This window comes from Humulus lupulus, chromosome 8 (genome assembly GCF_963169125.1).
Source record: "Humulus lupulus chromosome 8, drHumLupu1.1, whole genome shotgun sequence".
Classification (NCBI taxonomy): domain Eukaryota; kingdom Viridiplantae; phylum Streptophyta; class Magnoliopsida; order Rosales; family Cannabaceae; genus Humulus; species Humulus lupulus.
Genome location: NC_084800.1, coordinates 8,628,367 through 8,639,853, shown reverse-complemented (window position 1 = coordinate 8,639,853; position 11,487 = coordinate 8,628,367). Strand labels below are relative to the sequence as shown.

The 11,487-nt window shown below is 35.6% G+C and overlaps 2 protein-coding genes across 7 annotated transcripts; one reads left to right on the top strand and one right to left on the bottom strand.

The window, feature by feature from the left end:
• The first annotated feature begins 2,059 nt into the window (after positions 1–2,059).
• On the top strand, positions 2,060–4,714 carry LOC133794453 (protein WHI4). 2 transcript variants are annotated; one of them, XM_062231680.1, is made up of 10 exons: positions 2,060–2,394; positions 2,537–2,599; positions 2,946–3,027; positions 3,117–3,191; positions 3,452–3,530; positions 3,668–3,713; positions 3,894–3,997; positions 4,173–4,242; positions 4,325–4,407; positions 4,516–4,714. In XM_062231680.1, exons 1-10 carry the CDS (start codon positions 2,188–2,190, stop codon positions 4,544–4,546), a joined length of 840 nt encoding a protein of 279 aa, XP_062087664.1. In that variant the 5' UTR covers positions 2,060–2,187; the 3' UTR covers positions 4,547–4,714. The 2 variants fall into 2 exon arrangements, with proteins under 2 accessions (XP_062087664.1, XP_062087665.1); XM_062231681.1 differs by having other exon boundaries at positions 2,061–2,394; positions 3,897–3,997.
• A 145-nt stretch (positions 4,715–4,859) lies between these two features.
• On the bottom strand, positions 4,860–10,307 carry LOC133794452 (inactive protein kinase SELMODRAFT_444075-like). 5 transcript variants are annotated; one of them, XM_062231678.1, is made up of 11 exons: positions 10,037–10,307; positions 8,784–9,463; positions 8,488–8,700; positions 7,907–8,061; positions 7,724–7,818; positions 6,509–7,548; positions 6,147–6,307; positions 5,871–5,947; positions 5,647–5,794; positions 5,398–5,547; positions 4,860–5,273 (listed from the first exon to the last, which is right to left on the bottom strand). In XM_062231678.1, exons 3-11 carry the CDS (start codon positions 8,666–8,668, stop codon positions 5,031–5,033), a joined length of 2,250 nt encoding a protein of 749 aa, XP_062087662.1. In that variant the 5' UTR covers positions 8,669–8,700; positions 8,784–9,463; positions 10,037–10,307; the 3' UTR covers positions 4,860–5,030. The 5 variants fall into 5 exon arrangements, with proteins under 5 accessions (XP_062087662.1, XP_062087663.1, XP_062087661.1 ...); XM_062231679.1 differs by having other exon boundaries at positions 8,488–9,204; positions 9,343–9,463; positions 10,037–10,306; XM_062231677.1 differs by lacking the exon at positions 10,037–10,307 and adding an exon at positions 9,821–9,915 and having other exon boundaries at positions 8,488–9,463.
• Positions 10,308–11,487: the final 1,180 nt, after the last annotated feature.

The window sequence follows — 11,487 nt, the reverse complement described above, 5'->3', positions numbered from 1 at the left end:
CAATCTATAATCAAATAATCATTCCCATTACCCAATATCCCAGTAATGTGCTAAATACGCAAAATACCCATTGACTCACTCTGAGTCAAGTATGGGTTCCGTTGTGACTTTCCTACTAGCTGGCTTCCTAGGATTGTCTCATGCCGAGTAACCCAAACATACTCACATAATAATATAGCATCACATGCACATATATCATATATATGCAAAATATTCCAAAACGGGCCAAATTGTGAAAATTACCCAATTGAACAGAAATGGGCCCACATGCATATTTAATACACCTAAACATGCATATCAAGTCATATTATAATATAACTCACATAATGATGCACATAAATATCACATAATTCCATAATTTTCCATCCTGGCCCCCTAATCAAGGCCCTAAGACTTATAAGGAAATTTGGGACGTTACAGAGGACTTCAGGTGAGAAGATCGACGATGGACGAAGGGCTTTGGGCGTGGAGAACCTGTACATCGATAACTGTTATTCTTTTGCTTCTTCATTTTTTCGCTCTGGGGGTACTTGGCTTTAGATATCAGTTCATGACTTCAAGATCTAAGTTTTGAGTTAATGTTGGCTTCAAATTGGCATCTTGATTTTGTTTGTGAGTTCTTGATTTCAGGTTTCTTGAGTTCATGAATTTAAAATCTAATTGTGTTGCATTTGGATTTGAGTTTTATGTTATGAGTTTCTAGGTAAAATTAGATATTGAGTTTGATTTTGTCAATCGTTCTTAAGTTTAAAATGATTTTGTTCATTGTATGAATTTATTTTTGTAATCTTATTTAGGTTTGATTGATGTTGAATGTATTATTCTTTGAATTTGGGCAATGAAGATGAAGAAATCAAGAATATGATTAATGAAGACGAAGAAGTCAAGAACATGTTTATTTGGGCAATGAAGTTAGTATATTAGGAAGAAAGTGAGGTAGAAGGAGAGAAAGAGAGATAGATTCAAAGAAGAAAGAAATAAAGAAAAAAGATTTTTTTTAAATTAATTAATTTTTAAATTATTATTTAAAAATCAATTAATAATATTTTTTAAAAATTATGATGAGGTAGACGAATCGATCAGTCCTATGTGTATTTAACAGAGCTAGTAGTGACAAAACTGTTAAAAACGTAACGTTCGGTACTTTTGCCGTAAAAAAAAATAATTTGGTATATAAATGTATAAAAAAAAACATTAGTTATTTATGCCACAAAGACCTAAAAAAAAAAAAAATTAAACATAGTATCTATATATAATATTACACATTTGGCAATATGAATATGTGAGATTTTTATACCACGCATGAAGTGAAATAATAAGTTCAATGAATTCTTTTTACATCGTACCACATAAATTTTTTTTATCATATTAAGTATTTGTTAATGCACACTATAATTTGAATTTATTATTATAGAGTACCAAAATACATATACTTTACTTATAATATTAAATAATAATTTATATGATTGTTTTTAGGAAATATTACATAAAATACTAATTTTTGCTAAAAAATTACGTTTTTATGGTCAAACACTTTTTTTTCTTCAATTTTACGGTTTTAAGGAATTTTTTTACATTTTTACGATTTTGTCTTTTTTTTTTAAAGTTGTTTTTAGTTTTTTTTTTTAATGTTTAGTTGATTTAGTAAGTTGTTTTTTAATTGTTTTTCATAAAAGTCATATTTTCGTAATTATGAAATTTTGAAAATTATATTTTTTGAAAACTTGAGTACGTATTTTTTAAGGAAAAAAATGTATTTAAGAAAAAATCTCTTTTTTTTTATTTACAAATAAACTTCAAAATTTTACAACATAATAAATAGTGAAACTAAATACTAAAATTTCTACATAAAAAAACAAATAAGTATAGAAAATAAATTATAAATAAGTTTACTTTTTTATTTGAATTCAAACAAAATATGAGTGAAATTTAGAAGAAGAAAAAAAACATTTCGTAATCATTTTCAAGATGATTTTCCTTTTATATGATAAGAATAACGACATAAAAATATATGTCGTTTTTATCGATTTCCTTTAGGCTTTATTGGCAGGTTGAACAAGATCAATTAGGGGCCCGTCTCTTACGACACTACTAAACTGAACAGCCGTTCAACTGAAAAATAAATCTCTCCGGAAAATCTCTCATTCAAAGTAAAAAGCCACCGCCGGTGTAGATAAACCCTAATTGATGGCTCATCCGCCGTACGACCCCTACTACCTCCACCACCAACAACCACCGCCACAACTAGACGATAAAAGCAACCGAGAAGGCATCAAAACGCTTTTCGTTTCCGGCCTCCCCGACGATATCAAGGCCCGCGAGATTCACAACCTCTTCCGGAGAAGACCTGGCTTCGAATTTTGCCAGCTCAAGTACACCGGACGTGGCAACCAGGTCCTCTCCTTTTTTTTTTCTTTTTTTTTTCAAGGGATTTCACTGTTTCGTTTCCTGGAAAAGAAAGTGCTCTTTTGATGGGTGAGAAAGTAGAGAGGGAAAAGGAAGAAAATACGATAACTCACGTTTTATATTGGGGCAGGTCGTCGCCTTTGCTACCTTTGTCAATCACCAATCAGCAATGGAAGCGCTTCTTTCATTGAATGTGAGAACACAAGCTTTATTTGCCTATATAAATTTGTTTCATTTTGAATGAAAAACTCCATTAATATTTGGAAGTGATCTTGTTTCCTTAGTAATTTGTGTTCAACATTGTAAGATTACTCATGTTTAGGTGGCATCTGTTTGTGTACGTTAGAAATTTGAGCTAAATAATTTATAGTTAAGATGACAAAAGTTTTAAGCTTTGATTATCGATTCCTTGAACTCTAAGAAACTCATCCAGGATAACAGTTAGACTAGACTATGTACATCCAGGTAGCGGTCAGACTACACTATGTATTTGTTATAAAATGTCTATTGAGTTGGCTTGTCTTCTAATGAAAAATCAGGGTGTTAAATTTGATCCCCAATCTGGATATATTTTGCATATTGAATTGGCCAGATCAAACTCAAGGAGGAAACGTAAACCAGGTAGACTGTAGTTTGACATTGTAATAAAATTTTGTTCCTCATATCGAATCTGGATGCTGAATTCAAGGTTGCTTTGATATTTTGGACAGGTAGCGGAGTTTATGTTGTCATAGATAATAGAAGTAAAGGAGGGGATAATAACCGAGAAACATCTAGTAATGATGGTAATGTGCTGGTTATGTTATAAAATAGACTAATTTGTACATTTCTGCTTTGTTTCTTTTTTATGATCCCAACTAAGCAAATTATAAGGATGTAATTTTCCACCTTCAGCAAAAATTCTTTCAATTTGTGTTTCCTTTGTTATTTGTTTCTCCTTGTACTTTTTTGCTTTCTTTAAAATGGCTCTATATCCCTAGCTAAGCATGCCACCTTAACCTGTGCTACTCACTTCACATAATGGAACCTTATCTTTTGCTTTCAGGAGACAGTGATTCTGATGAACCATCTGATGCCGAAAATCATGACTCAGGCAATAAGGGTGATTTAGTGGCTTCAAAAAGGTTGAGAAACCACCATGTTCTTATTGAAATATGCAATACTCAGCTAAACTTCCCAATATTTGGAGAAAAAAAAATCCTAACCAAATCTTGTGGTTCACTAAATATGTTTCCTTGTTTGGTATTAATCATATGTGCAGCGGGGAGACAGTACATGCTTCTGATAATGCAGTAGCTGCTTCACATGTAAGCTACATACTGTATGCACTTGGCATCTCTTTCCATCTTTCTGGTCTATCTTTTGAATTTATTATAAGTTTGCCAATCCTCCTTCTCATGTTTGGTATCTCCATGAGTCCTATAATCTTACAATCTTAATCATCACATATACTATGATTCTGATTATGTTCCTGATTGGCTGTCTAGCAGCAATCAGAAAATACTGTTGAAGGGGGTCAATGTTCCACTCTGTTCATTGCAAATCTAGGTCCAAATTGTACTGAAGATGAATTGAAGAATGTTTTGTCCAAGTGAGTACCCTATGCTTACTATATCTTTTATCTTCTGTTCTTATTTTCTTAATGTTGGCATGATGATGCTACAGCTTAATTCAACAATCTTTTCTCTTTTGTTTTCATCACTTTACTGCTTAAGTGAATATTTAATTGAAAACTTTTTTTTTGGGGGGGTTCTACTTGTTGCCAGGTATCCTGGATTCAATATGCTCAAATTGCGTGCCAGAGGTGGAATGCCGGTAGCATTTGCTGATTTTCAGGTAAGGGGAATCATAAGTTTCCTATATAACTATATGCAATTTAGGTAAGTAGTATATTATTTTTAACTTTTTTATCTGGCAGGAAATTGAACAAGCAAACAAGGCCATGGAGGAACTTCACGGCAGCTCTTTGCCATCATCAGACCGAGGCGGCATGCACATAGAGTAAACTTTCTCTGTTCGCTTTGTTTTCATTATTTGTTGGCCTATTTGAAATGGCTGTAATTTCATATGAAAATATTTTCCATTCATTTTTTCTTTTTGACTGTCCAGACATGCAAGGTCTAAAATGAGAAAGAAGTAGAAGAAAGCCGACTGATCAACCTGTTTCCTGCCCTACTCTGTAAAAGCTAATCATAATTAGAGCCAGCCACTGGTTGATGTTGAATGCTTTCATGAAGATATCTTTCTATATAGTGACTTCTTAACAATGGACATTCTGATTATTTATGCACATAAAACATTTTATTTCCTTTTCCTCTTTCTGTTCTGGGAATGAGGATCAGATCATTTTGATTATTGTCAACGATAATTGACACAGGTTCAAACGACATTGCATTAACAAGACACGGGAAAACACTTATATTTGAGAGATATACTCTTGAAGTCATTTGCGCTGTAAAAAGTAAATTTTCCTTCATTTTCCAAAGAATTACAAAAACTTAATATTTTCTACTTCTACTATACAGAAGCAAAAATCTAGTTGCAGCAGACAAAAATATGAAAGGGAGAAAAACTACATGTGGGGTAAATACATATTTAAGCAGAACCCTGAATAGGTTGGAACTTTACAGATCTTCACAGGAGGCCCTTGCCTTGACCCTCTCCCAAAACGCTGGCCTCAAATTCTCGAGAGATAGCTTCCCACTAAACTCTTCCAACGGCTCGGCAGCTAGGGAGCCACTATATTGTTGGTGCTGCTGATCTGACCAACACATTCGACCACTCTGGCTTCCCACGTCATACCCTTGTGTTGACATGAAGTTCGAGTTCGAATCCATCACCATGTCACCCTCTAGTACACGTAACACCTTCAAGAAACAGTTAAAACATATATATTAAACTCCAGACCAGTTTAGACTCTCAGAAAAATACCCCAAAACCTACAAGTCCAGTTAAATGCCCTGTTCAACGAAGTATATAGGTTATCTTCACCTGTGACATGCGAGGCCTTGATTGGGGATCCCGGCGTATGCATAATGAAGCAGCATGCAACATGCAATAAACTTCCTGTTCAGAAAACTGATTTCCTAGCCTTGGATCAATCAGTTCGTCAATGGCATAGTCCTCCAACAATGGCCGGGCCTGTTACAGAAATAGTACTTGTTATAAACTTTTGGTACATTATTGGACTGCAAAAGAATACTAGAGATTAGGATATCAATAAATTTCTCGCCATTTTACCCATTCAGTGAGACATTGCTGACCCTTGGGTCGATTGAGGTCCACAGCTTTTCGGCCTGTAACAAGCTCCACCAATACCACCCCAAAAGAATATACATCAGCTTTTTCAGTGATTTGACCACTTTGAGCGTATTCTGGAGCCAAATATCTACAACACAGGAACAGGTGTTTTACATAATTGCAAAGGTAAATCAGAGCAGTAGGGCCGTACTCTGGAAAATTACCCGAATGTCCCAATTACTCTCGTTTCCACACCAGTATCTCCATCAGGCTGCCACCTTGCCAGGCCGAAGTCCCCAACCTTACGAGAGAAATAAAACAAACGTGCCCTCATTAGTGTGTAACAAACTAACATTTAAGATGAAACTCAAAACACGTCACAACCACTCGATCCAGTTATATTTCAAAAAAGAGAAACTAAGGCTCTTATTTCAAATTGAAGAATACAACAGCAGCTCTATTTACAACTGTATAATGCAGACTGAGACATCAGTATATACCAGTGGTTCAAAATCATGGGTGATCAGGATGTTGTTCGGTCTCATGTCGCGGTGGACAATGCAACCTACTCTGCATTCTTCGTGGAGATATCGCAGTCCTCGAGCAGCTCCTACAGCAACTTTTTGCCGCGCAGACCATTCTAATGGTTGCCGATGTTGTCCTGAAATATACCCAAGTTATTTCTGAATCCAAGGAAGATTTTTAGCAAACAATTCATGTGTTGATAAATATAATAAATAAAAATATACATACAAGTACTTTGTACTAGTAATAGTGATAATGTTGGGAAATGGGCAAGAAAGCTTAATCTTATACATATTGGCAAACGAACAGAATCCATTGTCATAGGAAATAAACTTACCGTATAGATGAGAATCTAGTGATCCATTGCATATATATTCATAAACCAACAATCTTCTTCTGTCCTCGATGCAGAAGCCAATCAGCATGACAACATTGCGATGCTGGGCACAGCTGAGGACTTCAACTTCTGAACAAAATTCATGATCCCCCTGAGAACTAGCTAACTTATGCTGCTTGACAGCGACAGCCTGGCCATCAGGAAGCACTCCTCTGTGAACAGAACCATACCCTCCTTCTGCCAAGAAATTGGCTTGTGAAAATCCACCAGTCGCAAGCTCCAGCTCAGCATAGCTGAAGAATCTTGGTGGTTTTCCAAACACAGGTGCCTTGTGTTGACATATAGAGCACAAGGGGGGAGGACCAGGTGGAGCATTTCTGGAAAGTGAAACTGCTTCTCTCACATTTCCACTGAAGTCCCCATTTCCTATGTAGTTTAACATTCCAACTCCAGCGTCTCTATCAGATTTCTGGAACTTGCCTAGCAAAGCTTTGGTTGATGATGCCTGAGGCCTATCACTTGATTTGTGAGAACTTTCTTCTACGTAATGTGTGGAATGACTTTGTGAAATTAGAAAATCAGATATCCATGGTTGGAACCTCAAACTAGCTGAAGAAGTGGATAAATTTTCACTGTCAGAATCTGATGTAGCATCATCTATATCCTGATTTCCCTTGGCTCTAAATGATTCCTCCTTCTTCAGAACCCCATTTATTTCTGAAATGAAAAGTGGTGAAGTTCCTGGATCTGAATTTGACACTGACGAAGTTCCAGCTTCAGTTGCTGTAAATGGTGTGCCTAGCTCTGGACTACTGGTTGGAGTCCCAACAGGCACCCGAACAGGGTTTAAACAATCATCCTTCTTTCGAGGATGCTTTTGAGACGCTTCATCAAGCTCAGAAGGTAAATGGCAGGCAGATTCAGGTTCCTTTGGTAACCCGTTTAAATTCAAGCGAAGAACTTTCGGCTGTGAACGCTTCATAACCACAATGTTGCATTGCAGCTCCTCCATGCAGCGTTTTTCCTCTGGTTTAAGATGTCTATAAAAATTAAACAGGTAAGAGGAGATAATGGATCCATGATTTTACATGCAGAACATAAATTAATTTTCAGATACTAAGAAAAGAACTAAAAGAATACTTAATATAAATGACGGGTTTATATAGATAAATCCAAGGCTTGTTTCTCAAGGGTGACAAATAGATGGAACATTACTTGTCCAATACAACCCAACTAGCTTGAGCGTTCTTGGCCTCAACTGCAACGGATCCGCAAGGTGATCCATATACAATCTTTATATCGACATTTACCTGTAAAAGTGAATAAGCAGAATACATCAAGTGAAAACATTATCCAAACCCAAGAATTATATAATACGCGTAAATAAAAGAGACTTACTTTGTTTGGATCATAAACATCGCGAAGCTGAACAATCATCTGAGAGCATGAATCTCTAATGTCAATCTTTTGCTCAGAGATTGTTCCCAAAAGAGACTTCCGGTTACCGTTGGCACAGTCCCCTGCAAATCTTGGGAAGCCCCATAACTTTTTACCTGAAGAATGGAGGAAATTAGTTTACTTCCTATTAAATACATAATAATAGCAAGGGGAGAGTACCCAGGAGGGACTCTACCATCAGACCTTGTGGCAACAATTCACAAGCCTGACTGTTTGAGCTACCCTCTTGAAAAATATTAACAATAGTAATAACTAGGCAGCAGAAAGTAGAGAAGGAAAGCTACTCAATTCTAGTGAAAATGATGAAATAGCTTAGCAGTTTTTCAATAAAATCATCCGTTGAGTACAACAATAAATAAACAGACTAACCACTATGAAAGTTGGTTGGTAAAGTGAAGGACATAGTCAGCCGTTATATTGAAAAATTGACATTGAGATATTCTAAGGAAAACAGTAGTGAGAATAAAGTATACCAAATCATCTGTAGACAGTGGACTTGAATTACAACACAGAAAAATTACCTGAACTTTGTGAAGGGACAACCACAAGCAAAGTAATGCAGTCCCCAGGTTGAACAACATGCGTCAATGCCCATACAAGAGCAGTTTTGGGAATTTCTTTGGATGCCTTGACGGCGACCACAACTTTCTCAGCCACATCGGACCCTTTCTCCTGCTTACCGCGCCTCTGGTCTCGACTCATTAGCACCGCTAAATTTTGACAAAAATTCCTAGCTAACAAGAAATACAGATCTCACTCAAGCTCATATCTTTAAAACCCGGACAAGAGCATGATCCAACAAAGATCTTATCCTCACCATTGATTCCCGGACAAGTATTAGAGACACACTGGGCGTTCCCTCTATCAACTAGAGCCCCAAATGACAAGACGTTTCTTTGTTTCCTCCTCCAGCAGGAAAAGGCCTTTTTTTCTTTTTTTTCCTTTCTTCTCTGTTTAGTCCTCTATTTACCAACTGAAATATTTCATGAATATTCCGAAACTAGTAAACACCGATCTTAGAGATCTTGGCTTTTTACTCTTAAGGCCCGGAAAGCAAGACACTGATTCTCTGCTTGAATGTGTTGATCATGTTACAGATTCAGACCCTCGTGAAGTAAATGAAAACAGATTGATCACTGTTCAAAATAAGACGTAAATGTAGAACACTAAACGACACAGGTAAAATAGAGCCCAGATTCTTCGTACACCGCTGGATTGCCTTCGAGTCTTTTAAATCACTGAGTCAAAACGGTGAAACAAATAGTTCAAAAGGTAAATTATCAAAATTCGATTCCAACTAGATGGGTTTCCTCAACATATGATTTTGCTGGAGGAAAAAAGGCGCAGACAACAGACTCCTTGACAAGATCTCTTACAAAAACTATCAAATCATCAAGGTAGAGTCTTAAGCTTTTTCTGGTGCATACTACGAAGGAAAATCAATCCAGGTTCAGCGCTAACCCCAACCAGATGTAGAGCTTTAAACAATACTTCGTCCTGCAAAATGTTAGAGACACGAGATTTGATGAGCGCAAGAGGCCAAAACAGAAGAAAAAATAAATAAAAAGAAATCCCATGTGCCCAACATAAGAAAGAGAAGAAGGAATACAGGTACCATACATTATAAACATTTATATCCATGATTTTCTTCAATTTCATATTTTTTTTCTCAGCAACCAAACAAAACAACAACAAAAGGTTATATAAAATAAAATATTACATTATCAACAGCTAAAACCAATGGTATCTCCAACCAAATTCCATAAAACACTAAGAATCTTATACCAACAACCACACAAAAAAGAAAAAAAGAAAAAGAAAGAGGAAACAAAAAGAGAGGAAAATATCAGAAACCCAGGAACACTCGAGTACGAAGCTGGACTCAAAAAGAGCATTTCACAGCTACTACACCATGACCCACCACGTGAAAATCATTAAAACCCACAAATCTTCTCAAGCAGTGGTCAATAAAACCCAAATGTACATACGGGGATGGGGCATATCATCAAATATCAAAGAGTCATTAAACACTTTAAACTTGATGAAGCCCAAAACCAAAAAAATCCTTACCAATAACATTCACTAATTAGCCTCTGTTTGGTCTTCTTCCTTCTTCACATCAAAGAGTAAGTAACCACAACAACACGAACACACCAAACGAGTACCCAAAAGAAGGAAAGAACAGACAGATACAAAAGATAAGACTGAGAGTGAGTGAGACCCGCCAAGTCAGTGAAACCAAATCTTAGGGTTTCTTTCTCCTATCAATCTCAACACCCACAAAAATTCAAAGAGAAATAGTACGAAATCTTCTGTTATCTTTCTATCTCTGAAAATTAAAAAGAAAAAACCCAAAAAAAAAATGTTTTCATTACGAGTACTGTTATAGAAATAATACAGTGAAATCTCTCAGAATGTCAATCGATTTTGGCAGCGATCGCCGTCGAGTAGAGCTAATTGTACGAAAATACCCCTAGAATTAAAGCCTTTTTACGGTACTGGTTGGCTAGTGAGCGACCAAAGGTTACGATGGCTTTTACGATGTCGTTTTACATGTATAAGGAGGAAAAAAAATATTTGTGGGCGCTAAAAGGTTGCGTTTGACCTATGGTGGGGTGTCTTTTAGTGAATCACTTATCAATATATATATATTTCTCTATCCCATGACTTAAAAATCTTAAGTGGCACAAACAACTAGGGAAATGTTAAAGAGGATTTGGGTTTTTGAAACTTGGGAGGGACCCACTTTTCTTTTCCTCTTTCACTTTTCATTACTATTATTCTTTCTTTGAAAATAAATTTGTGGGTTTAATTTAACCTATGTTTCAAAACTCAAAATAAAGTTAATTAAAGGGACACCTAGCAAAAAAGAAGAGAAAAAAAGAAAGCTAAATATAGCAAAGAAGTTTAATCCCGTTGCATCAACATCAATGTCATTTAGGTGATGTTCGGATTAATTAGCCATATATTGTGTTTTTAGTATATTGAATGAATGTTGGGTACATTAATGAATGTGTTATAAATGGAAGAGGTTTTAAGGGTAACCATTTAGAATATGAGATATGATAAATATACTAGTAGTTAGGGCCAGAAATTTTTACAAACCACTCAACCCGAATAATCTACCCAAATCAATTCAAAAAAACTGCCAAAAAATGCAACCCAAATAAACCGACCAAAATTTAAACCGTCCAATTGTTACATTGGGCGAGTTGAAAAGCGCGTTGATAATTATTTTCAACCCGCTCAATTAAGAACTTATTATTTTTAATATATTCAAATAAATATATAAATTAATTAAGTTTTGTTTTAATTTGTTTACTGTAAATTTAAAATATTGTTTTAAGCTTAAAAAGATAAACTTCACACTATTAGTACTAATATTTAAAATAAAAAATTACAAAAATGTAAAAAGAAAAATACCACTTTTGTTTGGACGGGTTGACTCGATCAACCCGCAAAAAAAAATACCATTTCGATTTGGGCGGGTTAATCCGCCCAAATTATTGGACGGGTTAAAA

Excerpts from the sequence above, each read along its gene's own strand:
- LOC133794453 (XM_062231680.1), top strand. The coding sequence starts at position 2,188 with ATGGCTCATCCGCCGTACGACCCCTACTACCTCCACCACCAACAACCA. Across the intron at positions 3,028-3,116 it reads AAGGAGGAAACGTAAACCAG|GTAGCGGAGTTTATGTTGTC; the intron begins GTAGACTGTAGT and ends TATTTTGGACAG. Across the intron at positions 3,714-3,893 it reads ATGCAGTAGCTGCTTCACAT|CAGCAATCAGAAAATACTGT; the intron begins GTAAGCTACATA and ends TTGGCTGTCTAG.
- LOC133794452 (XM_062231678.1), bottom strand. The coding sequence starts at position 8,668 with ATGAGTCGAGACCAGAGGCGCGGTAAGCAGGAGAAAGGGTCCGATGTG. Across the intron at positions 5,948-6,146 it reads CCCATGATTTTGAACCACTG|GTTGGGGACTTCGGCCTGGC; the intron begins GTATATACTGAT and ends TTCTCTCGTAAG. Across the intron at positions 5,548-5,646 it reads AGCAATGTCTCACTGAATGG|GCCCGGCCATTGTTGGAGGA; the intron begins GTAAAATGGCGA and ends TTTCTGTAACAG.